Source organism: Hetaerina americana, unplaced genomic scaffold (assembly GCF_022747635.1).
Source record: "Hetaerina americana unplaced genomic scaffold, ioHetAmer1.1.p SCAF_1, whole genome shotgun sequence".
Taxonomy (NCBI): Eukaryota; Metazoa; Arthropoda; class Insecta; order Odonata; family Calopterygidae; genus Hetaerina; species Hetaerina americana.
In genome coordinates, this window is record NW_027286069.1 from 82,018,061 (window position 1) to 82,045,532 (window position 27,472).

The 27,472-nt window shown below is 34.2% G+C and overlaps 3 protein-coding genes across 5 annotated transcripts in view; 2 read left to right on the forward strand and 1 right to left on the reverse strand.

Moving 5' to 3' along the window:
• The first annotated feature begins 350 nt into the window (after positions 1 to 350).
• LOC139693950 (myosin heavy chain, clone 203-like) lies at positions 351 to 14,175 on the forward strand. Of its 3 annotated transcripts, XM_071592311.1 has the most exons (7): positions 351 to 560; positions 681 to 903; positions 1,171 to 1,302; positions 1,385 to 1,457; positions 2,542 to 2,691; positions 9,175 to 9,288; positions 12,998 to 14,175. In XM_071592311.1, exons 1-7 carry the CDS (start codon positions 394 to 396, stop codon positions 13,138 to 13,140), a joined length of 1,002 nt encoding a protein of 333 aa, XP_071448412.1. In that variant the 5' UTR covers positions 351 to 393; the 3' UTR covers positions 13,141 to 14,175. The 3 variants fall into 3 exon arrangements, with proteins under 3 accessions (XP_071448412.1, XP_071448419.1, XP_071448428.1); XM_071592318.1 differs by lacking the exon at positions 2,542 to 2,691 and having other exon boundaries at positions 1,385 to 1,469; XM_071592327.1 differs by lacking the exon at positions 2,542 to 2,691.
• A 3,854-nt stretch (positions 14,176 to 18,029) lies between these two features.
• The window catches only part of LOC139693973 (protein N-terminal glutamine amidohydrolase-like), a 45,545-nt gene continuing 36,102 nt past the window's right edge, over positions 18,030 to 27,472 (forward strand). The window contains exons 1-3 of the mRNA XM_071592352.1: positions 18,030 to 18,381; positions 18,600 to 18,736; positions 20,540 to 20,571. Coding sequence (XP_071448453.1) covers positions 18,269 to 18,381; positions 18,600 to 18,736; positions 20,540 to 20,571 — 282 coding nt within the window. The 5' untranslated portion in view covers positions 18,030 to 18,268. The remainder of the gene's footprint in view (positions 18,382 to 18,599; positions 18,737 to 20,539; positions 20,572 to 27,472) is intronic.
• Positions 20,843 to 21,957, reverse strand: LOC139693967 (isochorismatase domain-containing protein 1-like). Its single transcript, XM_071592339.1, has 4 exons — positions 21,750 to 21,957; positions 21,433 to 21,642; positions 21,156 to 21,272; positions 20,843 to 21,077 (listed from the first exon to the last, which is right to left on the reverse strand). Exons 1-4 carry the CDS (start codon positions 21,912 to 21,914, stop codon positions 20,931 to 20,933), a joined length of 639 nt encoding a protein of 212 aa, XP_071448440.1. The 5' UTR covers positions 21,915 to 21,957; the 3' UTR covers positions 20,843 to 20,930.

Genomic DNA, 27,472 nt, shown 5'->3' on the forward strand with positions numbered 1-27,472 from the left:
TCAATTAAAAAGGCGTCAATCACGTATTTATAATATAGGCACGCCTCCTTTCGCTCTCAGTTTCTCATTTCAGACAAAATTCTGTTTAGCTGAAGCCGTTGGCGACTTGGCATAAGTCGGAGACAGGACCCCTATCGCTCGGAATTTGGCTGACTATCCATTCGCAATCTCTCGATTAAATCTTTTATGCTGTTGCGATGTGGTCTATGGAGCTAGGGCATCGTAATGTGATTATGGCATGGCATGGTCCTTATTTTGAATTCCCACATTAAGGTGATTGGTCCTTGTATTTGTAAACGTATATAAATAGAAGACTGAAAAAGTGAAAATCGTAATGCGCTATGGAATGCAGATTAATTGGAGTTGTATTTACTTTTGTTACATACGTGTGAGATGGGTATAGAGCAAATGCGAGGGAATTATGGAAGATATCCACCGTTCTTATTTGGCGGTCTTCTTTTAGTTTGTCTTATATCTACAGTTCAGTGGTGGTCACTGGCTACGCAAAATAATGATTTAATCAGACAGTTGGAAGATTTAGGGGAAAAATTTAAACTTAGGTAACTTTAAAATACATAATATATTGTATGACTTAGTTTCATATTAATTGTCTAAACGTTGGTATAAAAATAAAGGTTTAGAGGTTAATGAAATACTGGTCTACCACTCTAATTCTTTAGTTCTGATCAGCGAGATGAATGTTTACAACTTCGTATGATCTTGAACAATCGTTTGAAGAATGCGGAAGACGAACTTGCCCAAGTGAAAGTAAGGCTGGAGAAAATGAAAATTGAGATGAACAACATAAAAACTCAAGAATCTCAAAAGGATGAAGAGTTAAAAACTCAAATGAAGAGTGCTGGTGATGCTCAAAATGCTGCGGCAATGTGTGGAAGTGAACTGGTAATACCACAATTTCAAATTAAGTTTATTGATTGGGACGTGTTATTTTTTCAAGAAAAAAATATTTGTTTATTCTGCATGTTATTGTTTCCGGTTATTAAAGAGTGTGACCGGTCAAAGCTATATGGGGCCAGAGATGTACCGCATTATGACGCGATGTTCATTCTTAATTTGTTTTAAATATTCGATTTATAATTCGAAGCTTACAGTATGACCATATAGTTATCAATATTTAAATTCAATTATTTCGATTTGCCAACCTTCTAGGAGTCCCTCAAGAGGCTTGATCTATCCAAAGATGTAACGATAGCTTCGTTAAGAATAGAAAAGGATAAGTATAGCAGCGAAGTAGATAAAAAGGAAAAAGAAATGTCCAAATTAAAGTCAGAACTGGAAGCTGTGAGTCGTTTTTCTCTGTGGTTGTGATTCTATTTTCGTGTATTATGGTAAGGGATATAAAATTTTCTCATTTGGTTTCCAGGTGAAACAAGAACTAAATGTTTTGAAAGAGGACAAACAAGCCCCTAAAGCACCCATTTCAGCTGCTAACCATGGTACATCACTTGGTAACATAAAGATATTTCAGTAGTTTTATGTAATTGTTTCTCAAAATCTAAAATTTTATATAATATATAAGTTCTCCCTAAAAGGAAAATCAGTTTTGACCTGTTAAACTTATCTTATGCCAAAGATTATGTCATCAGTGCAAATTAGAATTTATTTAACAAATTAAGCAAACCACTTTAAAAGTATGCATGATAAATTAAGAAGTTTCCTATGCATCCGGTTAATTATATATGTTAGCTGTTGCATCAATGCATATAGTATTCACTCAATTACTGTATACTATAAAATCTCATATGAAATACCCATCTTTAAATTATAGCACTCGTGCTCATGATAAAATGTGACCTTTGGAAATTGTCATAAATGTCGTAATAAAAATATTACATGTTATGATACTTCAATTTAAAGGGAATTATTAGGTTTTAACTATTGTTCCATTGGAAATTATTGGTTTCCATTATAAGCGTGCATTAGCACAAATTACCGTGATGACTTCGTTACTTAGCCAAAAATCAGCATAACTAATTATGATGTTAATTTTTTCAGTCAAATATTTCTGTTCAGTGGATGTTATGATATGTTTTATTAATTGTAATAACCGTCCAGTTATGATTACCAATTTCAGTGTCCATTGGTATTAAGCCACCTTATTATATTTACCTTTCTCTCTACGTGGATTTTAACTTATGCAGGCAGTGGCTTCTTGGTTTCTAACTTTTAAGTAGATTCCATAGGTACATCAGGTTTAACTTTTTTATATTAATGCCCATTTTGTCAATGATTATTTCACTGTTGTTATCTTTAATTCTACTGTTTTTCCTTGTTTTGATATGGTTAATTTTTTCTATTATAGCTAATAATGTCATCATAATCTACAATGTATATTGTTTAAGTATCTAGTTAAATTCTCATTTATGCCACAACGAAAAATGTAAAATTTGAAAATTTTAGGTCTGGATCCAAGATAATTTATTTAATTGACTGAAACAGTATCAGCATTCTTTCATAGATAACAAAATTGGAAATTTTGACCAGAATGAATTAAATATTTACTTTTAATTTTCCATGAAGTACAGAGGAGCCAATTGAAGAAACAGCCATTAGTTGAAGTCCGTTCCAAAGGAATGGAGGGAATGCTATTTCATGATGGATCGGTTATTGTATTTGACCCTCCAAATGCCCCCCGCCCTTCACCACGTTTCAGTGTCACCTACCTTAAAGGTATGTGGGTGGGGGGCATATTTATTTTTTATAGACTAATGGATATCTTTTTTATTGATTTTTTGGCTGCATCATTCCATATCATATCAGACAGATTGTATGTTGGTGTGACATCCTGGCAGAGCTTGGCAAAAGTATGGATTGGAATTTTTGGCTAGTATAATTAAAATCATCCCCTGTATTTTGAAAAAATCGGGAACTTATCTTTCTTTTTATGTAACTTTCGCTTTTAGGCAACACAATTTTATCCGAATTTCCATATTTACAATGGTGGTTCCAGAAGTACCCGACCCAACAATGAAAACACAAATTTTGGAAAAAAATGTGTTTTTCAACATCATCTCCTTTCCGGGCTATACACTTTTCCCAGCGTTGTTCAATAAGTTTGATACCCTTTTTATAGTAAGAACTGTCTTGCTCCTAAAAATAGCCATTAACTGCTGACATCACTTCTTCATGGTTGGAAAATCCTTGACCACCAAGCCATTTTTTCAAGTTTGCAAACAGGAAATAATCCAAGGGGGCTAAATCTGGCAAATAGGGTGGATGAGGTAGTAATTCAAACTTTAATTTAAGAATTTTGGCCATTGCAATAATGAATTTGTGATCTGGTGCATTGTCTTGATGAAACAACACTTTCTTATTAGCCAAATGCGGCTGTTATTGCTTGATTTCTTTGCTCAAACCTTGCAATAGGTTCTCATAATGTTCATCGTTGATAATTTTTTCCCGTTTCAAGATAATCAATGAAAATTATCACATCCGCATCCCAAAAAACTGATGCCATGGCTTTGCCTGCAGATGAAACAGTCTTGACCTTCTTTGGAGCCGGTTCTCTCTCTTGAATCCATCATTTTGATTGTTCTTTGGTCTTGGGTGTGAAGTAATGGACCCATGATTCATCCATGGCTATGAAATGGCACAAAAATTCTGCTTTGTTGCTGTGAAACATGGCTAAACACTCAATTGAAACATCTTCACGACGCTGGTATTGCCCGAGTGTGAGCAAATGCGGCATCCAGCTTGCACACAGCTTTCTCATGCTCAATTTTTTAGTTAATATGTGATGTATCACACTTTTTAAAATGCCTACTATGTCTGCTAGCTCACGCACTTTCAGTTGCGGATCATCCACTATCACTTAGTAGATTTTCTTCACCATTTCTGGAGTTGTCACCTCATTTGGTCGACCAATGCAATGCTCGTATGGCCTCATTTAAACTCTACTCCCTAATATTTTACTGTTGTGAATGAAGAGCAGACCACCTCAGAGTAGAATCCAGTTCAGCTCTTATATCGGTTGGGCTGAGGCCTTTCAAATAAAAGTATTGTATCACATAAAATTGGCGAATTGAATTTGGCTGAAATTTCCAGTGAGCAGGTGTGCTGAGAGAAAAATATTTTTCTCCTCTTTAAAATATGCCTCCAACCTGAACTCCCATAAATTTTTATGAAGTTGCGTGCTTGCTTTACAACATAGAAAGATTTTTGCAAGACAACTGGGTGGTGCTTTTAATTTTTCAGTTTTGTAAAGTTTACATGCTAAAAATGTCTAGAATTTTGATGAGTTCATAACACGAAGTATTGTGTTAATTTCTATGTTTAAAACACACACTTTAAGAAATTTTTTGGCCCTTTTAAATTTGGAAGTAGCTATTGGAAATAGTTAAGGGAACTAAAATCAGTGATTTTTAGAATTTTTGTGGAAAAAATCCATTTTTATAGGAAATGTAAATTCACAAAAGTCCATGCCAAACTTTTTTTAACCGAAGGTCGGTGGAAAAAAATTAGTTAAGTTAATTTGATTTGGGTTGAGCTCCAATGAATTCTGAAAGTTTCATCAGGATGTTTTATCAAAATTCAATCACTGCTTAATTTGAAATGGGATGACCCAACTTATGCTTTCAGTCACTTTCTAAATGGATTTCCAGGTGTCGCTACATTTTATGCTTGCTTTTCAAAGTTATGGTGAAGTCTCGTAATGGCTCTTCTTCACTTCTTTCACCTTTATTTTTGCACTGGTGGTGTTTTCCATACTGTTTGCTTTGAATGCAAAATAAATATATGAAGTTTTTGTTTACCTTCAAGTCTATTTTCATCAGAGTTATAATATGATTTATCCATGCTATTGTGGTTGTTATGCTTTTACCCTATAAAGAATGTGCTTGCAGTTACGGTAATTTGCTTCTGAAAAGATATAAAAATTTAATGTTATTAAGTGACTTTATTGTTAGGACATCGCGTAAGTTAATAACCAAGTATTTATTGAAAGGATAGGAAAGGCTTCCATTAGTGCTTGTAATTTTAATATTGGGTAACTATTTTGAATTTTGTGAATGTAATATCCGTAGATGAATCTGTTGTACGAGAGGTGATTTTATAATTATTGAGATAAGTAGAATTATGTCTCATAGCACTTTTTATGCATCATTTAGTTTGAAACAATGTAGCGGAAATTTTCAGAATTGAACTGAATAATAGGAAGTTAGTGTCTCATCATTCATTTTTTAAGGGTAATTAACTTTGCACTTAACCATTAAATGAAATTTTTGTAACCATTAATTTGGTTTCTCAAAGCCATTATCAGTTTTTTTAACCATGACCTTGCTGTGTAAACATTATCCCTATTCATTTAGGCTCCTGCAGTATGGGAGCAATTTTCTAAAATCTTTTCATATTGATATCTGTTCACCACAAGTCTTTAGCTAGAGGGCATTGATGTCATTTCTCTACCACATTTATGCAAGTTCAAAATCATATTTGGAATCCACGTTATAAATTCCGGTATATATTCAAAGATCCCTTACTTTTTTGTGGGTCCCTATCTTATTTCTCAATAGGCCAGGACACTTTTAACTCTATCCAGGTAATCAGGGAATAAGCAAGAAATTTTGGAATTTTGTTTTCAAATAAATAATATTGAACACCACTCATATCTGTAACAATGTCTAGTAGGGCCTAGCTGTTAGTTGCATATTTAATTTTATATAATATTGATAGCATTTCAACACTATCATAATTTCAAAGTTTTTCTTTGTTTCATTGCATTTACTTCAAATGAGGGAGCAGTCCTGCCCTGACAATTGCCCCTTGCACCTTCAGACAATGATTATGGCTAATACCACCATTATTTCGGCTTTTTATTAATTAGTACTTTTAACTGATTAACTTGGTCTAGATAAAGTTTTTAATTTCTCTAATTTATATTTTGCTGAGGGGAATATATTTATTCAAAATTCATTCAATTTGTGGCCTTAAACACACAAATTCAAAATGAACATTTTATAAAATTTTTCCCATTATGTGTGCAGTTTTTATCATTTGATTCATAAATGTGTAGCATATAAAGAATGTTCAAAGGGCAACTTAAAATTATTTAGTGAAATAAAGGAACAGTAATAACACTGTTAAATGATTAATGGTTGATATAGATAGAATGAAGCATGTACATAGAAAAGCCTGAACTATCATTCCACTCTTAAATTATTTGGGTTAGCCAATCTTATAATTATTAATATTATTTTTTTACTAATACCATTCTTGAGAATATATATTTTTTATTAATGCATGTATATGTTTCAAGTTCAAAAGTGTTTCACCACTTCAGTGTATGTGTACTTTAGAAATAAGACTTGGAATTGTTTTGATTCATAATAAACTTTGGTGATCATCAAATTTCTTGAAGTCAAAACATTTTAAACGTAAAATATAGCAGTGCTTTGACAATGGTTTTATGTTGTGACAAAGTAAAGTTGATTGTGAAAATTAGTTTGTATGTGAGATTCATTACTCTGCAGTTTTGGAAAAATACTTCCAGTAATGAGTAACTTGCCAAAATTACATAATAAATAAACTGAACCTAGCTGAGGCAAAGATTTGTTTACAGTGCCTGCCAAAGCTTACTCCTTGGGGTTAATGTTTTTTTTACCAATTACAGTAACTTATTAGCAACTTATTCATTATAACATCCAACTTTCCATGTGCTTGTAGAAAGGGCTCCAGTAGATTTGTCTTCTTCTTGAGCTGGAGTATATCCATTTCTTTAATCAATGAAGAAACCCTCTTAATGAGCTATTGTTTCATTCACTTGTCCTCACCATTATGAGCATCAAAGTAAATGGTCAATATTATCTTGTTTTTCACCATCTTCTGCACAATCTACCTTTTAGTATTTTAGTCCTTTCAGTTTATTATCATAGTCCTTTTAGTAGAGTTTTAAATGTGTTCATGAAACATCATGAGCTGAATGCTAACAAGTGACAAAAAAGGTAGGTATCATGTGAAAATTAAAATTTAAAAAATTATGATGTAACATTTAAGTTTAAATTGATAGTTATTGATACCAAATTTGTTTTGGTATTTGAAGTTAGAGCACACCTTGTTCTAAGAGCTAATAGCACCTGTAAAATTCAGTAACTTTCCCCCTACTACCTGCATTGACTCTGGATGATCTTGTAGGGGAAAAAATAATGCAGATTAAGAAAACCGGTGGATGCCCAATGTCACTAGCAATAAGTAGTTCAGTGTTGTACCCACTAGGCTATCCTGCTCTCTGCTGCAAAAGTGATCTAATAATGTCTGACGTATTGATTACTTCTATGCAATGTCAGATTCCTACCATGATATGCATGTTTGTGTCATCAAGGAACTTCACCCCTGTCAGACTTTGTATATTGTCTTTAATCCCGAAATTAGGCGGTCTCACACATTTAGTGTTATATTTCTTGCTCATCATTCCGTAAGAAACAAAATATGAAATAAACTATTGTCATATATACCTTCTCTTCAGTATCAGTTATTATTTGATGATCTGTTGAGGCTATCTGGTTTTAAATTTGCAGAATGAATTTAGGTTTGGTTTGAAAGCCATTTTTTGTCAAACTTCATGTTGATAGAATTTATGTTATTTAACTGGAGGATAATCCCACTCCATGGACACTTCCTGAACAGCATTTTTGTCTTTATTGATTATAAAAGTGTTGGGTTTGGCGTTATAGACTTGCCATTTGCTATAAATATTAATAAATTAGACGTTGAGATTGCCATCTCAGAGAATTCTCTATTGCTTCATATTTAGGTGATATCGTCCCTACTTTCTCATGGTTTATGGTCTTAAAAACCTAATTTTAATCTTTAATAATGTTTTCAATGTTACGATGTACTATGTATCATTATAGCAAACATGTTGTGAAAATTACAATGTAAAAAATTTAAATGGATAAAAATACAACTGTTCACAATCCTATAAAGGCAATGAGTGATTGAGGATAGATTTCAAATTTAATTTCAATAAATTAGACTTTGTATTTAATGCAGTTTTATATTTTTTATGCTTTAAATAAACTACTGTTGTAGTTTATATTACCACATACTTTAAGTAATGAGAACTGCGTGATATACCTAATGAGTTCCATTAAAATCCTTCACAATGAAGAGAGGAAATTCACTCTTTATTTCATTATTTTGATTATTATTTCAATAGAGCATTTTTGGACTATCATAGTAAGGTGACACATGAAAGATAGTAGTTTGGGAAAAATATTATATACAGGTTATATTACATATCAGGTTAGAAGTATTGTCCGGTATCTTACTTCTCTAGAAGAAGTTCTCTCATGATGTAGGAAAGTGATTGCAAACATTGCCATGTCTATTTGCACTCCTTCCTACTTACCCTGCAGAGTACAAACTGTATCATAATTTGAAGTCTATTGTAATGAAAAAAATATATGAATAATTATAGGCCCCATGCTGTTGTTTCTTATCTGCTTCATTCTCTGTGCATATATGTAGTGGCAGTTTTCATCTGTGAATGATTTTCATAGATTCACTGATAAACTACTCATTAAATTTTCTAATTTTAAATATCATGCCATCTCCTAGCAATATAATGCTTACAACTTGGATTTACACAAATTATGTTAGAATTTCTCTGGGTTTTCACGAGTCATTTATTGGCTATTTTTCTCCCTGGTTTTGTTACTTCCATGATAGGCATTCTTGTATTTCATTTGAATATTGCTGGTGCCTACTATCATGCATAGCCCTTGGGCAAGAAAAATCCAGAAAAAGTGATAATTTGACTTATGCTTTACAACATATTTGTTTGTAGACTAACTTGATCTTAATACAGAAATATTTGATGGCACAAAAACTTGAAGCATCACCTTCCCTTGTGTTTCACTTAAAAGGCAAAACACTGGATTTCTTTTTGCTGGGTTTCTTTATTTCACTGGAAACATTAAATTGCGGTTACTGATATGGGAGTAATTAGAGTCGGGCTTCCTTAGTTATGTTTTAGCGAGTTGCCTTGAAAAATTTTCTGAAATACATTGATACTTAGTTTTGAGAATTGACTATTAATGTTCTTGGGTATATCTTTTGACAGAGAAACAATAATGATTGAATCACCATACTTTCTATAAAATTTTTGTTGTGGAACCATAAGTGAGGCAATTACCGATATTTTGTCTTTCCGAACAGGTAATCAGGGTGGTGAGCAGGACGACAATCATGGGGGAGAAAGAGAGGATGGGGAGGAGGTTCCAGTATTGCCCGAAAAGAAAAGCCTGCCACTGCCCAAGAAATTATCCACAAGTATGTAAAAACAAACATGGAGATAACTGGCTCAATTACTGCATTAAAACCATAATTGTAATAATTATTCATTTTTGTAGAAATAAAATTCATGGCTCTTCTGTATGACCGATAAGAACCATCAAACTTGTCAGTCTCTAGCTAATCAAGATTTGCTTGTTAAAGCATTCTATACATCACAGAAAATACGTACAGGGTGACATAATTGGAAACATCTTAGTGATGTGCAACAAGGCAATCAAATCGAATTTTCAGTTCACAATTGTTAATTAGATGTTACATGTGTTTTAGGAATGAATAATTTTTTATTAAATATCTACCTACAGGTACAATGCTCTTTGTATAGTTAATGCAACAATATTCTAGATGTTTTTAGAATTTGATCTTTACAAAATTGGTTAAAAACACCGCCCAGTTGTCTTGCATGAACATTTCTACATTCTGTAGCACACACCATCATAAAAAAATAATTGGAATTTAGGATAGAGGCATTTTTTAAAGAGGGGAAAAACATTATTCTCTCAGCATGCCTGCTAGCTGAAAATTACAGCCAACCTTGTCATTCCTACAGGTTATCTCTAAAAATCAGTGATCAGTTACGTCTTCCACTAATTAATATCTATCATCATTATTGGTACTCTACCAGTTAAAGTAGGTTTTGAACATAGACAGCCCAAGCAACAGTACAATGATACCTTTAATTGCCTCTCCTAATGGAACAGATCCTGGTATCTGACATTACATTAAAATCTCTCTTCAATTCTGCATACTTCTTTAATCCATTCAATCCATTCAACATGCGTATTCTATTCCTACCCCTTCTTAGCTGCTCTAACGTTCTCCTCACTATCACAGTCTTCAACATCACAAGGCTGATGAAAACACACTGCATCCACCTTTCCTGTCCCCTTTGGGTTTCTGCCAATAATCCTCCCTTCCCCCTTTTATTTATTACTTCATTTTTATTCCATTCTGTCTATTTCGCCTTTTTCATCCTCCACACCAACATGTCAGCTGCCTCCAATTATCATCTCCTATCATCTTGCCTTACTAACCATGTTTCTGTGCTATGCAAATTCTCACTCACATTTGAAATGAAAAATAGTAACTTCTTGTTTCCACTGAAAAATTTTTATTTCGAGACAACCCGGGTGTTGACGTTCAACGTCATCTTCAGGTGACAACTCTGACGGACATCCATCTCTATATATTACAGTCTAGTAGAGGCGGGGAGGTGAGAGGGTCGGAGGGTGGGTGGGGGAGGGAAGGGTAGAAACATGAGGCACCATATGAGGAGTATTCCTCCTATTGGTAGAGGAAAGTGTGCGGGTTTAACGGTTCATAGACATAAATTCAAAAATTTTTTGCGTATCTCTGAGGTCAAGGGAGGGTGTGGCGGAAGTAGAGGGGTTCTTACCCACATAAGTGCAGGTATCAAGAAGTGGTAAGTTTGGGAGGGGGGAGTGGGAGTTGTACAAAAGGTCATTAACAATATTCTCTTTTGAGCGTACACTTTTTAAACTTTCAAGCCGCTTTAAAGCGTCTAGTCTAAGTCTTTTCTTTTCTACTTGTAAAATTTCAAATTTAAAGTCACTGTCGTGGTTATATTCCAATAAATGTTTTTCAAAATGTGATGTTGACTTTTTGTTCTTCGCGCAGGCTTGGTTCCTTGGCTCCTTCACCTGTTCTTGAAATTTTCGGCCGGTTTGTCCAGTATACACTGCATCACACTCACATCTTAACTATTACACTCCAATTTTTTCACCTCTTGGAATTTGTCTTTTGTGTGGGAAAGTATGTTCCTGAGGTTCGATTTGTTATAATAGGCTAATTTAAACTTATCTTTCGGCAGTTTTTTGCAAATTCTCATAGTAATGTGATCCAGGTATAGGATTCTACACCATTTGGCAGCAGAGTCTTGTGGCGGTTGGGTTTTATACATGTCTCTGACTGCCAGTTGATCAAGTTTTTTAAAATACAATTCATCAATGAGCTACTCATTGTATCCATTGTTTCTAGCTATTGTTTTTATTGTAATTAATTCTATTTCAAAATTGTTTTTGTCATGGGAACGTTCACCAACCTGTGAATCATGGAGTGAAAAGCGGATAACTTTTGGGAAAAACAATGCCTTGAGTGAAAGTGAATCACTTGGTCAGTATGAGAATTTTTTCGAAAGATGGAGAACTCTAGGTGGTTGTTAATTTTAGAAATATTTAAATCAAGGAAGTTGAGGGAATTGTTATCTTCTATTTTGCAAGTGAATGCCAAATTGTAATTCAATGAATTTAGATACAACAGAAAAATTTCAAGTTGCCTTTTGGAACCTACCCACATGCAAAACACATCGTCTACATAAGTATCGCTGCCAACACAATACATTTTTGGTCAGTCCTTTACCAGAGGAGAACAAATCTTTTTCAAAATTGTCCATGTAAATAGTGGCCAGTAGCGGGGACAAAGGGGAGCCCATGGCTAGGCCATTGGGTTGTTAGAAATATTTACAGTTGAAACTGAAATAATTTTGTGAAATACCTGAACTCTTGAAGACAGATATTTCTGTTGTTGCAGTTTTCATACTGATTTCACTTTCACCCTAATTGAATTTATTACTCTTTAAATTATCATAACATATCTGGTTGGAAGTAATTCCGGTATCTTACTTCTCTAGAAGAAGTTCTCTTATGATATAGGAAAGTGATCGCAAACATTGCCGTGTCTATTTGCACTCCTTCATACTTACCCTGCAGGGTACAAACTGTATCATCATTTGAAGTATACTGTAATGAAAAAAATATAAGAATAATTATAGGCCCCATGCTTTTGTTTCTTATCTGCTTTATTCTCTGAAGAAATACAATGCTTGCTGCTGCAATGTCATGTCTCTTCTTAAACAACTTTGGGATATGACATTTCAAAATGAAATTCTTACTTTTTGTTATTACTTTTCAGAGTGAAACCATAACTCCCTTCACAGTTGAATTGTGCTCAATGTTATTGGCTAATTTCTCTTTTTAAATATCTTCTTATGTAAATGTAATAATCACCTTCAAATAAACTTTTGAAGCAATATTTGATGCTTACCTTAGTAAATAGCCAGATGTTCAACATTGCATAAACCAAAAGAGAACCATGGTAAATTTGGTCTTTGTCAAACGCATCACTTCAGGTCCAGTGTATTCATAAGGAAGCTTGGATCTAGGATACCCCCTCTCCTCCACCACCTCTGTTGATTCATTTCTACCAATTATTTCCTGCTCCACCTTAAATAAACAATGTCTCCAAACTGAAATTTCCACTTAGTGTCGATGAAAGTATGCAAAACACACTTAAATATTAGGATTTGAGACTCAAAAAATGAGGGGTAACTCACATTGTCTAATTGCCACTGATGTTTTTGAGTGAATACTTTCAGTAAGAAGAAAGTCATGTTACCAAATAGAGAGAAATTTCTTTGAAATTAATCATTATTGACCATGATGAGATTTGGTTTTTGATATATACCTTATGGAAAAAGCTATTAGTTCCTATTGAACTTTATCATTAAGAAGAGTTGTTGCTTATTTCAGATAGTTGATTGGGAGGGTTATATTGTACTTTGTATGGAAATTCGTATCTTACATTTTCACCTATTTTCATCATTTAACTGATGCATATGTGGTTCAAGTTTGCCAGTTTTAATGCATTTCAGATGATTTTTTTATTCCAGAGAGTTCTGTGAATTATAACGAAGGACTTTTCAATGAAAAGAATAAAGAATTGGAAGAGAAGGAGGAGGAAAATGACCGCAAAGAAGAGAACAGTCAAGTTAAACCGCCGGAATCACCTCCCAAGATATCGAATTTCACTTGATTTAAGTATATTTGGGCATGGCAAATGGAGTATTCAAGAATGCCATTTTCTGGAATTTCATTGTAATTACTAGAAAGGGTGAATTTCCGGTCATTGATTAAACACATTCCTATGATTACATACTTTTAAATGGAAGCTATGGCACAATTTAAACTGTGGACTGGTTGAGATTCATATATGAATCTGGTTCATAAATTTCATAGGCCAATCAATCTTTCAATTACTTAATTATCCAAGTAATAGAATGATTTAAATGATTTGAAGGGGTGGATTTTTTCATTTTTATGGATCATACTTGTAATCACCTGAATTAAAGGAAATGATTTTGTGATTCTGATCACTTTGGAAATTTATATCACTGAAGTGCAAAAGTATTCTTCTTTCTGTGAATGTTTCTCATACATACATTCTGTAAGAATGCCATGGATTTTCTATAAAAACAATTACATCGAAGAATGTACAAACATACATTGGAATGACTCTATAAATTAGATTCTTAAAAACTGTGAAAGATGCACAATCTCTCCTTTCAGTTTTATGTGGGTATGTGATCTCATTTGCATACAGAATCCTTAAAACAAATATTTATTGTTGATCTAGCAATTCATGTCATTTCCTGGATAAGATTTTACCTGTATGTATTATGTTACATTTGTAATAATTGAAATTTGAGAATTAGCATGTAATTCCTTTTTTACAGAAAATGTTCACTGTGTAAATAATATCTTTGTGTACAGGCATATGTACATTATCAAGAATATTAATTTGAAAGTCTAACCAGTCATTCCAATAAAGGTTTTTGTGTAAATATAATCATAAATTTCTACATTTGATCAATGAGATGTGTAAGAATTGTTTTTTGAGTTATAAACACCTTTGGAAATTGTTGCTCAATGTTGAGAACTAGTTATCATCTTTATTCCCAGTTGTGTGTGAATAGATGTATATATGTCTGCTAAGAAAGTTTTGTGATGCTTCATGGACATTGATTTTATATCTTCATTAATAGGAAGTACAGAATCATTTTTGTTATGCTATCTTTGTTTTATTTAAAAAATAGAGTTAAATATTAGTAAAAAACATTGTTAGCCATCACAGGCACAATTCAGTCAACAATAATTCAACTGTAATATGTGACCTTGAAGGCTGGCAGTACTGACCTTTTTTGTGTATGTGAAGGAAGTTCAAGGTGTGCATTTTGAAAAAGCTTTTTTATTCATAACTGTTAAATTTCAATCAATCGTGTGCATATCACCTGGAAAAATACATGTTTCAATTATTTCAGACTAATATATATATTTCTGTTTGTTGTTCAGTGATGTTATTGTTCTTTCTAAATTTTGTAGTGGATATGTAATTCAGCTTGAATTATTCTATTAAGCTCCTACTTCATAGTAAATTATAATTAAGAAGTGAACCCATAAAAAGTAAAGCCAATAACTCTAAGATAGGATAAACACCATCTTGTGAAATTATTTTTCCCAGATTGTTCAAGCATATAATTTGACTGAGTATGGCTGACAATAAAAAATAATGATTAGGAAGCTTTGGGGATATTATGAAATAGTGGTGCTATGAGGAGTTCACTGTATAGTACCTGAAGTTGATTATCTACCCAGTCTCAAAAGTTCAACAAAAATGCCAATGGTATGATTTTCCCGGTCTCCCTTTTTCTCTGTGAATTCCTTTACAACCTGAGAGATACCTGTTACTGCATCTATCTAATTGAATAACAGGCATTTGTTACTTACTCCTCCTCTTGTTGTCTGCCTTATGAATTTCCCTTCCATTATACTCCCTTAGATGCCATTGTTTCTTGAAAGGCCCAGTCCAACTGTTTCTTAATTGCTAAGATATCTGCAATGTTATCTGACCTTGTGTCTCACGTCTGTGTCTATTGCCATAAGCATTTTAATTTGCATCAACCTTTGTCAAAAACCGTATTCTGAAATATTTCATTCTCCTTTGTTTCACTATACCAATTTTCCATAATTCTGACCTGTGGTGCAGAATCAATTCCAAAACAAAGATTTTCAAGTATACAGTTCTTTGTTTATGGAATTAAATTCAGCACAGGTCATTGTTATCAACTTTTTTGCCATTGGTATGCTGCACCTGATGCTCAATATTCATGTTCTACATTACATTAACTTACTTTCAATGTGTTTCATGAAGAAGTTTCTAATTTTCTTAGTGGTTAAAGATTCCTAAGTTAAAATATTCATCTTTTTTCTGTTTTTCTCAGTATAGTATTGAAGCACTTAATCAATTAATTTCTAGGATTCATCTAGAATTTTTCAATAATTCACAGTTGCTGAAATGTCATTGGCAATGTGGAGACTTTGTTCACTTTCAAGTCGTAGTTCTTTGGTGTTTATTTCTTCTAAATATGTGTATGTTGCATAGTGCTGATAAAAGATTACAACCTCGTATTGTTCTGTGGTTCATTTTTACCTCTCATTTCTACTCAAGCCATAGAGTTCTGCTGGAAGCTTAATTTTTGTAAAGCTGATAAATAAATTGTTTGTATTTTTTAAAGTTTATCGAGAAAGGTGGACTTCTTGTCTTGCATGATGTTTTCAAATACATTTTCAGGATCCACATTAGTTGCTTACCTACTCAAATTTACATTTATGTATATTAAGCAAGCATCCATATTTATTGGGTATACATACATTTTTCCATAATCTTCACTTGACTCTAGCCTTAATATTACTTTACTTGTTTTTTTCTGAATCAATATTTAGGTTTTCCACATATATTTCTGCTAATAATTTTTTGCATCTTTTCAAGGCATACTGATCAGTTTGGCTCTTTAGGTGCTTTTCTGGGTCATTCTTCTTTGTTATTATCACCATTGTGCTATTCTGTGAATAGTATTTTGTTCTGGTAGCATTCCATTTTTGTTCCACGTGAGATGTCTTTTCTGTTAAGTATTTCTGTTGTTTTGAATAATTTTGTTGATATTCTTTGCTCTGAGAGCTTAATTTTTCTTTTGGTTCTTCACCACACTGTTAAGCACACTCCTTGATAAAAGTGGTTATTTTTTTTACTTTGGCTTCTATTAGTCTGATTAATTTGATTATTTTTCATGTAATTCGCAAAATTTAATTGTTATATTTGGTTTAGGTTTCACCTTCATCTGTTGTTTCTTGTTTGCCACTTTGAAATATAACTTCCTCTATTCCCCAGATCTTATATTAGTAAAGACTTACTCAAAGATAGTGCATATTGTTTAGTGAGCAGTTGATATTAGGGATTTTTATTTTACAGAATTCATGCTGCCAAAGGTGATAAAGAGATTTTATTCATTATTATAAAGAAAATTTAAATTTAACATGCCCAAATTTTTGTATATAAGAAGAGCCCAGCTAATTTTTTTCGAGAATTCTCCGTGGTAATCCTTATAAAAAAAATGTTGATACTAGTATGGAGAATACTGAGCAAAAATGTTGTCCTGTAGGTATGATTTTATTTAAGAAATTATTTTTGAAGTTCATATTGCACCATCCGGGAGAAAATTGATGCAGAAAATTCTGGTAAATATTTGATTCAATGAGAGAGTTCTATATATTGATATATGTTTGTATGTAACCTAGTATTTAGGGGTCCATACATTTTGTCATTGCAAATGTATGACATTGTAAATGTTTAATGCAGGTACACTTACCACTCTCATAGAGTAGTGACTAATAACATGGTTAATGGGTTTAAAAGGATGAGCAAGTTCTTGATGCAAACTCTGGAAAATTGCCCAATTATATTCAATTGTAAGACAGGATTGTTTCAGGATTATGGTTAGTAAATGACTATGCTGATGTATTGCAACATGAAGTGTTCCTTTGGCATTACACTTCTGTTATAGAGATTCTGGTAGCTGGTTACAGGTTTTAGTGCTTACATATTTTTACAGCTACCTCTTTATTGGTGACTTTAGTAGCAATTTTTATTAAAACCGTCTGGGTATTTTCCAGGTGGCCCTAATTTTTTGTATTATTTTTTTCGACGGATTGCCTTTATTTTTGGAGTCAACCACTGTGGTCATTCATCAATATTTTTTTAGACCATTAGGCCAATTATACTGTTTCCAAATATGACCCTCTGGGACTGGGATTGTCTCCTTTCCCGATAGTTTCACGAAATACACCCCAAGGACATCAGTTATTTTATCATGAGATGCACAACTCGAACCATTGCTAAAAATAGCCTATTTATGGATAGGATCATTAAAGAACTTACTGTCGCTAATCGTCAATTCCAATTTGGGGTACTTTGATGGTTGTAACTGAAAAGAATCTCGATAAAATGTTAGAAATGATTCTAACATTAGTAAATCCCGAATTTTCCCGAAGCAGGATTTATTGCAGGCAGAAATAAATACGAGAATGACTTCATCTAACATGTAATTATAAACGGTAATTCTCATATGTTGTCGTTACCCATATTTGTTACCGTTAAAAATTTAATTCCCCCCTAATATCTTGAGTTTTCATGTAGTTGCCCTAATCGTATTTTGGCGCTTCGGAAACTTTCCACAATATTTCCACTTGATGGAATTTTAAGAAAAATATTTATAATTTTACGTAATATCTTGCCTTATATTGGTAATCTGGAAACCAGAAAGATTATTCTGACTATCAGTTATTTAGCTAATATATTCAGCTTATATTAGTTATTTAGCTAATTTAGTATTTTGAAAAAGTGCCTGCATCCCGCCTAGAAAGCTGTTTAGAAAATCATAAAGTTCAAAAAAAAGAGTTTTCATCCTAAAAAAGTAAGAATTACTAATTTGATATTTTGGAAAGCCCGAGGAACGGTTTCGAGAGTTATTGAATTAATAAACCTTATATCAACAGTCGAAAATACATTCCTGCGATTCCAGCCTTTTTTCTGTTAGGCTAAAGCTTGCTGACCAATAAGGTTTCTCCAAATTTAGCGGAACTGACTTGTATACAAAGCGGTGTGAATTTACGCGCCAACCGTAGCAGTCTTGCTTGATAGAGAAAACGCCGGCTCTAGATTCGACAGCAATTTTTGATAAATACCTTAGTCGGCTCAATAATTTCAATCTGTGAAGCTACTATTTCCCTAGTCATTGTTTTCCAGCACGGCAATTTTCAGAGCTATCATGAATGTGATTAATAGGAATGTGGACAACACGCTACGTTACACGAAACTTACGAACCATGCACATCCACTATTTAAGGGATCCAAGGATGCTGCTGGATTTGATTTAAAAAGGTGAGTAAAAGATAGAAGTCCCCAGTTAAAGAAGATGAAGTACAGTATTTGTTTTGATTCAGCGAATGAGTATTGATTTTTTTCATAATGACGACTAAAATTTACCGCGAACGTTATTGAAAATTTTTTCCTGGTTGATTTTCAATGTTTAATTTAGTGGCAAATTGATCGAGATTAATTTATACTCCATTTTGTCTAATCTGATGCGTACATTTCAGTGCATACGATTATACCATACCGTCAAGAGGGAGAGGTCTGGTCAAAACTGACCTACAGATTGAACTACCACGAGGATGTTATGGAAGAGTAGCTCCGAGGTCTGGTTTGGCATTGAAACATGGCATTGATGTTGGAGGTAAGTATATGGGATAAAGAGTCGGTTTGCCCCTCTGTAGTACTTGTCCTATTTTGAAATTTAGTCCAGTTAAAATCATTGGTCCGAGAGTATTTGTGATTTCATCTGTCGTTGAATGCAAAAATTAAGTTCCCAAGACAAATATCCAATGCTATATATTTGCTCAGCGCTAATCGTAGATGAATGATTTTTTTTAATACAAAACATTCTTCCGGCTACTCCGGTATTCATGGTCTCATAAGGTTCCAATTACATTTCTACTGAATCCCTGAATATAGGGGGTATAATTTGAAAGTATTCTCTTTATTGTGAAATTAAAATCTGGCATAAAAATAAATATTCATGAGAATTGCAGAGTAGGCTAGTTCTTTGATCTCGAGAAATTCTTTGAGAATATGTAGATTCTCTGACAGGGAATGCTGAAAAATTTATCCAATAATAGGGGAATCAGCTGTGTGGTATGGGGACCATGAGCCCAAATGCCTTCCATAGTTGAATTTCTTGGTTATCTAGCTCCAATGAATTTTTAAGTACCCAGAACCAAGCAAAACCCAATTAAATTCGATTTTTACAAAACTGTTCAAAGTTTAATTCTTAATGACATGGTATAATCCCTACTACTCAACACAGTGGTCTCCTAAACCCCAGCCTAAGGGTTTCTGATGACTCGTTGCTCAACAACCATTATTTTTTTCAAAAGCAAGGTTATCCCTGAGGAATAGTCCTCAGAATTTTATATTATGAGATATCTTAATGGAACTTGTCTATTACAGGAAATCTCTCAAATATAATGTACATTTCATGATCTCATTAATATGGATAATAAAATAATCTTGGTTCCACATTTTGATGAGTTAGATTAGGGGCTAAAGGCAATACTGTAATTCCTGTACATACCATGTAAATGTCACACTATTGAGAGAAAATATCTATTTCAATTCATGCTAAAGAGAAAGAGGAGGTAATACTAGAGGAATCTGAAAAGTGGGCAAGGGAAAGAATTGGTAAATTATATGGAAAGAAAGGAAAAGCGTGAAGTGATTGGTATATAATAAGTAAAGATAAGGTTAAAGAGGAACTTTAAGGCAGGAAAAGTAAATGCAGGAGATAAAAGGATACTTAACACATAATGGGAAGAATATTAGATGAGGTGAAACAAGGGGGCATATTGGATGGGGAAGAGAGAAAGAATGAAGACCTGACATTATGTTCATGGTAGAAATTTAGTGTTAGGTGAGGCTAAGAAGTGTTAGTGCTGGATCATTATGTCCATCATATATATCAATAGGCTTTTCGTAGCAGGCTACTCATTTATAAATACCATAATGCATGGCAATCATGAATTGAGGCTTTGGAAAAATAAAATTTACCCTTGAATTATTTTTGATGTGTACTTAGTGTAACAAATGATTATCAGGCTAAAGGTTTTGTTTTTTTTGATCTTAGTTCTTGCGCACCTGATATTGACTTACATTATGGTTGTCTATGAGATGATATTTACCACAAGCTCTTGGTTCCCAGTTTAATTGTCTGTAGTTTCATTTAGTCTGCCTTTTAAACAATGCACGTGGTTAAACTCAAGTTCTATAAATAATTAGTAACATCGGTTCATTAGGCAGCAATTTCAGATTTGACCTCTGTAATTGTGAATAGTAACGCATTTTTAGATCTGTGCGTTCATGGTGATGATCTGAGCCTTAATATTATTATGAGTGTTAGCCATGGGCAATAAAAAGCTGTTTGTTCGTAAACAGATTTTGTAGTTACTTTATAATATTGTTATTACTTTATTTCGGTTTTCAGCTGGAGTCATTGATGCAGACTACAGAGGAAATGTTGGTGTAATCATCTTCAATAATTCGGATGACGACTTTGTTATAAAATCTGGTGATCGTGTGGCACAGCTCATATGTGAAATGATTTTGTATCCAAAAATTGAAGAAGTGAATGAACTAAATAACACAGAACGGGGAGCCAATGGATTTGGATCATCTGGCGTTTAACTGGACTCCAATTGTAATTCATTTTTAGAATTAGGTTGCATTAAAATGTCTTCATTGAAACGTCGTCACCAATGATGTAAATAATATTTCGAATGATGTTCCATTAAAATGTGTATTTATATTCACAGCCATACAATAAAGTACAAAAATACAACTATATTTCCACAATTCGCTTATTTTACTAGCCATAATTAAATTTTCGAAACCAAACCGGTATTAGGAGACGTTTTCTTGAAGATTGGACGCATTTCATGGAACTTAGGGTGATTTTTGTCGCCCATAAGTTTGAAAATGATTGATTCACAAGTGGTAATGAAACAACCAATTTGCCGTAGCCTCTGAAAGAGTATTTTCATGAAATTTTAGTAGTGCAACAGGCAAAACTACTATGAACGCAAGTTCAAATGAATAGATACCTCAAAAGCTAGTAATCTGTCCTCTTGTGACCTAGAAGTAGTAGCATCTGCGACAATATGCACCTGTATCCCCATAGTCCTAAGTTCTATTGCAGTCTGCTCAACACAGATATGCGCCTTCACAAGAAATTGCACAAAATAAGATAGGAAATTAGCCTTCTCAAAGGAAAATATTAATGCAATACCTAAAATTTTAAGGCACACAAAACAAATACCCCAACCCTAATTGATATCTCCTGGCGTGAATATTTCGACAGGGTAAATTAGTCATACTCACCTCCACACCGAATAGTACAACGCATTTCAATTCTCCATTGCAAAATGACTTTAATTCTCTTTGAACCTCTGGTATTATCATGCTGAATTTTGTTTTGCTGTACATTCTATAGGCGTGCCTGACATCCAGTTCACTCACGGTTTTCCCCAGTCCATCTGGGTTTTGTTCGGTAATAACTAATGGGACATTAAGTATTCGAGACGTTTCAACCTAAAATATCAAGATATTGGTACAAGGGTGAAGCATTTTTTTATTATTACCCATGCTAAACCTAAATTGTCATATTATGTCACATGTAATAATACTTTCTAACTTACCAATTTATTGGCAACCTCAACAATTTCCTTGAAATATAGCATCGCCGGTCGAAATTTTTCCTGCATGTCACACATGAAAAATACAGTATTTTTATCTGGAATCGATCCATTATTTACAATAACAGTAGCAGAATTGTCCGCCATATTCGCTATTTCGTCGTTCATTGCCTTATGGCGTTTTTCAACATGTCTGCGCCCTGGGTTACAGGATCGATGTCGTACGCGCATCACTTTGCAGTAAAGGAGCGCGCTAGTCTCTGAGTGGAAGTAAGAGGTGATGTATCATTATGGTGCAGAATTTCAAAGTTAACTTTCCTGATAATGGCAATTGATCTTGACCCTTGAATTCTAGGAAGAACAGTTAAAATTACTGATAAGCGAGTTTTCTAGTTTAGTATGCATTTTTTGCCGCCTTCGATTGTCAGCTGAAAGTTGTGATCTAAACTTGCGCTTATTTAAACGTTAGTGAAGAAAGGAAGAAGATACATTGGTGTGGAACGTTTATGGCATCAGTGCCTAGGGTATAAGTTACAAACATCTTCCCCAAAGGACAATGTATTCGACTACGAAACAACTAATATCAATTTTGCCTCCGTCATCTGAATGTTCTTACGTCCCCTATTACTGGTGAGTAATTTTTGTGACATTGCTGTTAGCTGTATTTATATATATTTATGTTGGGCTTTTCAAAATTCTTCTTCGTCTGTTTGAATGAATCATAACAAATATTTACGTCTAGCCTTGTTTATTTTCAACCACATTGCGTCATTAAAGTAGTATATTATGAATTCAAGCTTTACTAATTTTAATTTTCCGTATAATGTTATCCTCGTGCTTTTTTTCTTCCCGCCTACCCCTAACACTGACCCACCATCTGTTTGGATTCTGCAACGCTATCGATCTCATGCTACCGGCGGTTGCCGGACCTCACGACGCAGGTTGAGTCAGTGGCTGCACGCTTATCGTGTCCCTAATTTTCGCATGATCCAGATTAAGTTTTTATGCGAAACGTGCAAGGTGATTTGTATAATACAACGTCGATTTTTAAGTTTGGGAGAATGATATTATTAATGTAACGAATAGAAAGACTGATTTGTATTTACCATTTCTCTCGGAATCGGCATTAGGTCACATAAATAACCCGTACATTATTCCTTCATTTGGAAAGTAACTCAGAAGCAATTCTTCACTCTTTCTTGAATAAATGTGCTCAATTGTCTGGACTTTATTGTCCGAATTAAAAATTATGTATATGGTGAACACTGGGGTTAAAGCAATCACTTACGTAAATATAAGAAAGTAGTTTTCTTTGGAAAATGCGGTGAAATACTGATGTTTTCTTCGGAATATTGGTTTTTATCATGTGTCATAATACGTGAAATTTATAAAACATTGGAATTGCTAATAATTTCATGTAACAGAGTCAAAGCAGGCGGATGTGGAATCACCCCGGTTTTTGTGATATAGCTATAGTCTTATTCAAAAATTCGTCAAGTGACTGGAAACTTTTATCGTTCGAGAACGTTTAAATAAGCATGGGAGAATACTGTGCTAGGTGCTCCAGAGGGAGACAGTTTTAATCTCTTAGTAGCTCATCTCTTCTAATTATTGGCGACAACACGGGGCAGAGTGGGGACATAACTGGGCTGCACTTGCTGGTGGTGTTCTTTATTTTAGCCTTAATTTTTCTTTTTTTTGTCTGTCTTTTAAATACAATTTGTTTCTCGTAAAAAATTGAGGGAATGACTGGCGTAGACAGTCGGTAATTAATTTACTTGTGACAATAACAACAGAAAATTTGGTGTGCGTAATGATTTTCCTATATTGTTTTTTAGCGAACCTCTGGTGGTACTTTGTTTACCTTTTTTCAAGGATAATGTAAGCAATTTGGAGAATAATTGACATCAATGGTCATTTTTAGGATTGGATTTATGTGGTTCGTCAGAGTTTTAATTGAAATTCACAAGAATTGATGGACAACATTTTCCCTCGAATCAAGTTGTCTTAGGGACTGGCAGTATTCGTTAATAAGACATCTCGAATACACATTTAGATTGATTGAATGACAAACCGTCTTAATTTCTCCCATGGATATTCCCCTGCTTTCTCCATGGCAGAGGCGCCGGGCTCACTCTTGAAGGGGTCAGATTTCTAGATAGATGAACATTCAGGATTCTTTTGTCTTTTTTCTCTCGTTGCAATTAATCCATTCCCTGAAAATGAAATTGAATTGCATTTAGCACCGAGATGCGTTTAACGAAGTAGAAGGATTCGTGTACTCAAAACCCACCTGAATTGTTTCCATCAGGGTGATCGTAAAACTGGGAATTGGAATAGTCTGGAGTTTAGTTGAATTACCTGGATTTATGAAAAATTCATATTTTTCATTTGAGAAGGAATGGACATAAGAGGAGATAAAGATTCCTTTGCTTCTGTAAACCCTCGAATATCTAATGTCGCCCTCAGAGTTGACAAACATACCCATTTTATCTATCAGGTGATTCGTTGTAGCACCGTATAACTTCTAAATTAGCTAAATATCTTCTCTCCCGAGTGTATGAATGCCTGTGTTCAAAAATACAAAAATTTCCGTGGGGCAATATGGGAATATAAAACATTCGGTGTCAAGTATCCCACCCATCCGTATTCCCCTAAATGTTGCAAGTATAGTTGGGAAAGGGCATGGAGTAAAACAAAGGGTATTCGATACCACCTGACCTGGCCTATTTTGGAGAAATTACATTCTGAATGGTGGACGTAGTGTCATAGGGCGTAGTTCCACTTGAGCGCTCTGTCCTCGTGAGAACAATTTTTATCAGTGGTTGTAAAATTTTCGGTAGTTCCCCAAAATTTGCTTATAATCAATATGTCCCTGTTATTTAGAAATTTGTAACAAAATCTTTAGCCATATGTGCGATAGGTCTTTGAATATAAGAGAAATCATTTTTTGGAAAAAGATGAATTTGAATAATGCTTCGCTAAATACGTCTTGAAGTGTGTCCGTCTATTAATTAATGAACTCTATTAATTAATGAGCTCTATTAATTAATGAGTTCTGTGACACATTTATTCGCTCGACCATCCCACAAAGTTTTCGGAATGAGCCCTTGTCTATTCGCATTGGGCCATCCGCAGGACACCAGATTACGTGTTTTTAATCGTATCACGTAGCCGACTGTTGTAATCGTCATTTCAATTTCTCGCGGTTATAATTGTGTCCCTTAAAGACCATTTGCGATTCATTTCCTTACGATGGCTTCAAAATAAAGTGTAGAACATATAGAGTAGAGAATTAAATTTAGAACAGATAAATTTAAGATGTCATTTTTTCCATGAACGATAGGGGGTCATAATATCATTGTTCGACCGAGGTAGGGTCATGTTCGGGTAAAATTATTCTGGCGTGTGTTCATCACCTGCCAAACACCCTGGTGGGGGCTTACAGGGTATATATAAATTAAAAAATAAATAAAAATATTTCGATTATCTCTACTAGGACGAAGTAGTCCCCCCGAAATGAAGTCATTCCATGCAATGCCGTCATTAAGGTAACCGCAATATGGTAAGAAGGAATGCCCCTATCGTTGTTTCTTTTATAGTCATCTTTTTTTTTGCTAAATTGGATCGCTGAAAGTCATTTAGCTGACGATTACCCATTTTGTTGTTCTAGATTTAAAAATTTCGTACAAGGATATTATTGATACGAATTAAACGGGCAAATATCCATACTAAAAAGAAAGACTCGTACTTTTCCACAGATTTTATTATGCGGTACAACGCGTTTCACCGACTTGCGGCATCATCAGGTACCTGATGATGCCGCAAGTCGGTGAAACGCGTTGTACCGTATAATAAAATATGTGGAAAAGTACGAGTCTTTCTTTTTAGTATGGATATTAAATACTTCCACGAAGTGAAGCCTGAAACGATAGAATATAAAGGGGCAAAGATTATTGATTTAAGTTCTAAATCATTTATAAACCCATTTAGTGTGGCCACAGTGTCGCGGTCCAGGCCTGGTGCTGTCTAAACTTCCAATTCGGGTCGCGGTAATCAAGGGAATTACACTTTCCGCATTCGCGTGAAACCGCCTCTAATCGGCAAGCCACGTTAAGCTATCCCCGCGGTCGGTAGTTAAGTGGTGATGTGGACATCACAGCAATTGTAGGCACAATCAGGTTCTCTCGTGTACTTAGGTATCGTGTTGCACTACACAATGATTAATGTACCCACGCCTGTTTTAATTCACTCCTCAGACTTACGTATATGGACACAATTTCAGGCATCTTCTAATGAAGCTATTATATCAAGGTGCTGGAATAAGTAGAAAAGTCTTTGCCAACCATAAATATTCCGCATCCTATGATGTGACAATTTATTAGGCATTCAGAAGTTAACCTCTAAAAATACAACTCAAGATGCGGACTTAAAATACATGCACTGCCTTAGAATAAGTATATTAAATAAATAAAAGCGTGCCCATGAATAAAGTTCGGGCAATTAAGTAATCGTCTTCAGTGAGCTGTTTAAGGGTAGATATACTTGAGGACTTCTGTCTCTACTTTATTTGAGTGTTTTCAATAAACTTCCTTCAATACATCATAGGACTTCTATGGAATTCCTCTTCGTCCATTGAATCCTTGTCATTCTAATGTGACATCAAATTTACATGTTTCCCATAGTCTCTTTTCCCTGTTGTCGTCCACTCACATTACGATTGGAAAAGCATGTTTTTAATGAAATTCATATAAAATAATATTAGTCTAAAATTCGTAAAAATATAATAAATTAATATTTTCCTCTATTTACTGGCACCATTGATATAATCAAATGTTAATAAAGACTTGTAAACGAATAAAAAAAGGAACAAAAAGGTCAGTTGTTAGGGTTAATATATCGAGATGTAGAATTCCAAGGTTTTCGGTGAACTGCCAATAGCAACTCACTCTCGCGGTACCAAACGTTCTCGTTAAAGAGCTTTGTCTTCAGCTCCTTTCTCAAAATAGAGAAGGCGACTATGAGCCGTGACAACCCTTCTCAGTTTTTAACATTGGCGCCACGAAATGCACTGCCAATCTCATTACTAAAGTTCATTTGATTGATATCTTCCATCTTTTACCAATCCAGAATTGATGTAAGCTACTGTTAAATGGTGCATTTGCTGACCAATAAAAATTTCTCACCGTGGCCCCGAGTTCTACTTTGGAAGAGGTCCAGGTAAAATCTTACCTTATTCCTACGACTCACGCATTTTGAATGGTACTAATGGAATTAGAGGGGCAATTTTCCCTCAGTAATTAACAACACAATGCGTGTTAGGGGGATCGATCGAAGTATGGCAGGAGACATCATTCTCAACATCGGATTCAATCAATGCCGTTACTCCTCGAGAATTCGAGTGGAAAGTGGTATACTTCGTTGGTATACTTCTTCTAACTCCAGTATGTGATTCGGCATCAGAATTTTTCAATTCGTCGCGACGTCAATCCGTGAGCCCATGGTTGAATTTGTCGTGAGAAAGCCAACAGTTTCATAGGATATCCCTCTCTCAAATGCTCTTGTCCATCAACCATAATTTTTTTTCTCCGTCCACCATCCCAAAAAAGTGTAATGAGCGCGGTAAATATTATTAGGAAACGGAATTAGAAGAGGAAATGACTATATCGGTCGTGCTGCGAATAGTGTAGTTAATGCGTTAGTCGCTATGTTACTTTACTTAAAAA

Excerpts from the sequence above, each read along its gene's own strand:
- LOC139693950 (XM_071592311.1), top strand. The coding sequence starts at position 394 with ATGGGTATAGAGCAAATGCGAGGGAATTATGGAAGATATCCACCGTTC. Across the intron at positions 904-1,170 it reads CAATGTGTGGAAGTGAACTG|GAGTCCCTCAAGAGGCTTGA; the intron begins GTAATACCACAA and ends CCAACCTTCTAG. Across the intron at positions 1,458-2,541 it reads CATTTCAGCTGCTAACCATG|TACAGAGGAGCCAATTGAAG; the intron begins GTACATCACTTG and ends TTTTCCATGAAG.
- LOC139693967 (XM_071592339.1), bottom strand. The coding sequence starts at position 21,914 with ATGAACGACGAAATAGCGAATATGGCGGACAATTCTGCTACTGTTATT. Across the intron at positions 21,273-21,432 it reads TTGTACTATTCGGTGTGGAG|GCGCATATCTGTGTTGAGCA; the intron begins GTGAGTATGACT and ends TTTCTTGTGAAG. Across the intron at positions 21,078-21,155 it reads ACAGATTACTAGCTTTTGAG|AGGCTACGGCAAATTGGTTG; the intron begins GTATCTATTCAT and ends ATACTCTTTCAG.